This window comes from Atta colombica, unplaced genomic scaffold (genome assembly GCF_001594045.1).
Source record: "Atta colombica isolate Treedump-2 unplaced genomic scaffold, Acol1.0 scaffold34, whole genome shotgun sequence".
Lineage (NCBI taxonomy): Eukaryota > Metazoa > Arthropoda > Insecta > Hymenoptera > Formicidae > Atta > Atta colombica.
Window position 1 is genome coordinate 440,610 of NW_017259448.1, and position 1,180 is coordinate 441,789.

A 1,180-nucleotide genomic window follows, 5' to 3' on the forward strand; every position below is an offset into this window, starting at 1 on the left:
GTCAGATTACTGGTATTTATTTTTTATTTTGGCTTTAAATGCCATAAAATTTTTTATCATTGTGGATTACAATTATTTATTTAAACTAAAAATTCATATAAAGATGTTATAAGCACCAAGACTTATCGTAACCAATTATGGCCTTTTTTATTTTCTGATTAATAATATCTCAAAAAGAAATTCTTACCTCAACCGCGTCTTCTTTGGTCGTTTCATAAACAAGATCGCTGGCAGATATTTAAGGAAGATCTTGCGTATGAGCTGAGGCATTCTGTGGGTCCTTGGCCCGCGGAAGTTCCAATTAATGATGATCACAGTTACGAGGATACTGACAGTATTCATAATAAAAGTGAAAAGCAGATATTTGGCTATCAATGGCAGCACTAGCGAAGTCGGTGGTAAAATTTTGCTGACTAACAGGAGGAACACGACCAATGATAGAAGAATACTAATGCCCAGAGTGACTTTCTCACCAGCCTCCGCCGGAAGGTAGAAAACGAGTACGCAGAGAAAAGAGATCAGAACTGTCGGCAGTATCAAGTTCACTGTGTAGAAGAGAGTCTTCCTGCAGAAACAATACGAATGTTTATGTCACTTATTATCAGTAACGTAGGATTATTATGTAATTACAGTTTTGCATTATAATTATGAAATACTAATTATGAAATAAACAGAAGCTGTATCAATTCCAAAATTGACAGAGATTAGGAATAAAATACTCACCTGCGGATAATTATATAGAAAGTGATGTCTGTCTCTGTGGGAAAATCACCCTTATAAACATTGAGATATGCCGGCACGTTAATAATATCCCACGTGCCGCTCTTCCAATAGTCGGATAGATCGACGAAATTCTTATCATTGTAGAGTGCGAGAGAGACCTGGTCACCATTGAAGGTCCATGAACCGAATTTCATAATGCATGTTTGCTGATCGAAGGGGAAATATGTTACATCGATTGTACATGAGCTCTGATAAATTGCTGGCGGTACCCAGAGCACCTCGCCGTTCGGATATATCAGTACGTTGCTCTTATAACGAACTTCATAGTTACCGTCAGCGCTATAAACGAAGAAAATATAATTTTTATAAATATAATTATTAAAAATATAAATGTAAATTAAAAATTATTAAAAAAGAAGAAAAATTTTAACTCTTAGTCGCTGATACATCTTTAACC

The 1,180-nt window shown here is 35.3% G+C and overlaps 1 protein-coding gene across 2 annotated transcripts in view; it reads right to left on the minus strand.

Annotated features, from left to right (window-relative positions):
- The window catches only part of LOC108690635 (acetylcholine receptor subunit beta-like 1), a 7,052-nt gene that overhangs the window by 4,396 nt on the left and 1,476 nt on the right, over positions 1–1,180 (minus strand). For both annotated transcript variants that reach the window (XM_018198024.1, XM_018198023.1), the window contains exons 4-5: positions 724–1,062; positions 188–565 (exon numbers count right to left, since the gene is read on the minus strand). In XM_018198024.1, the coding sequence (XP_018053513.1) occupies positions 188–565; positions 724–1,062 (717 nt within the window). The remainder of the gene's footprint in view (positions 1–187; positions 566–723; positions 1,063–1,180) is intronic.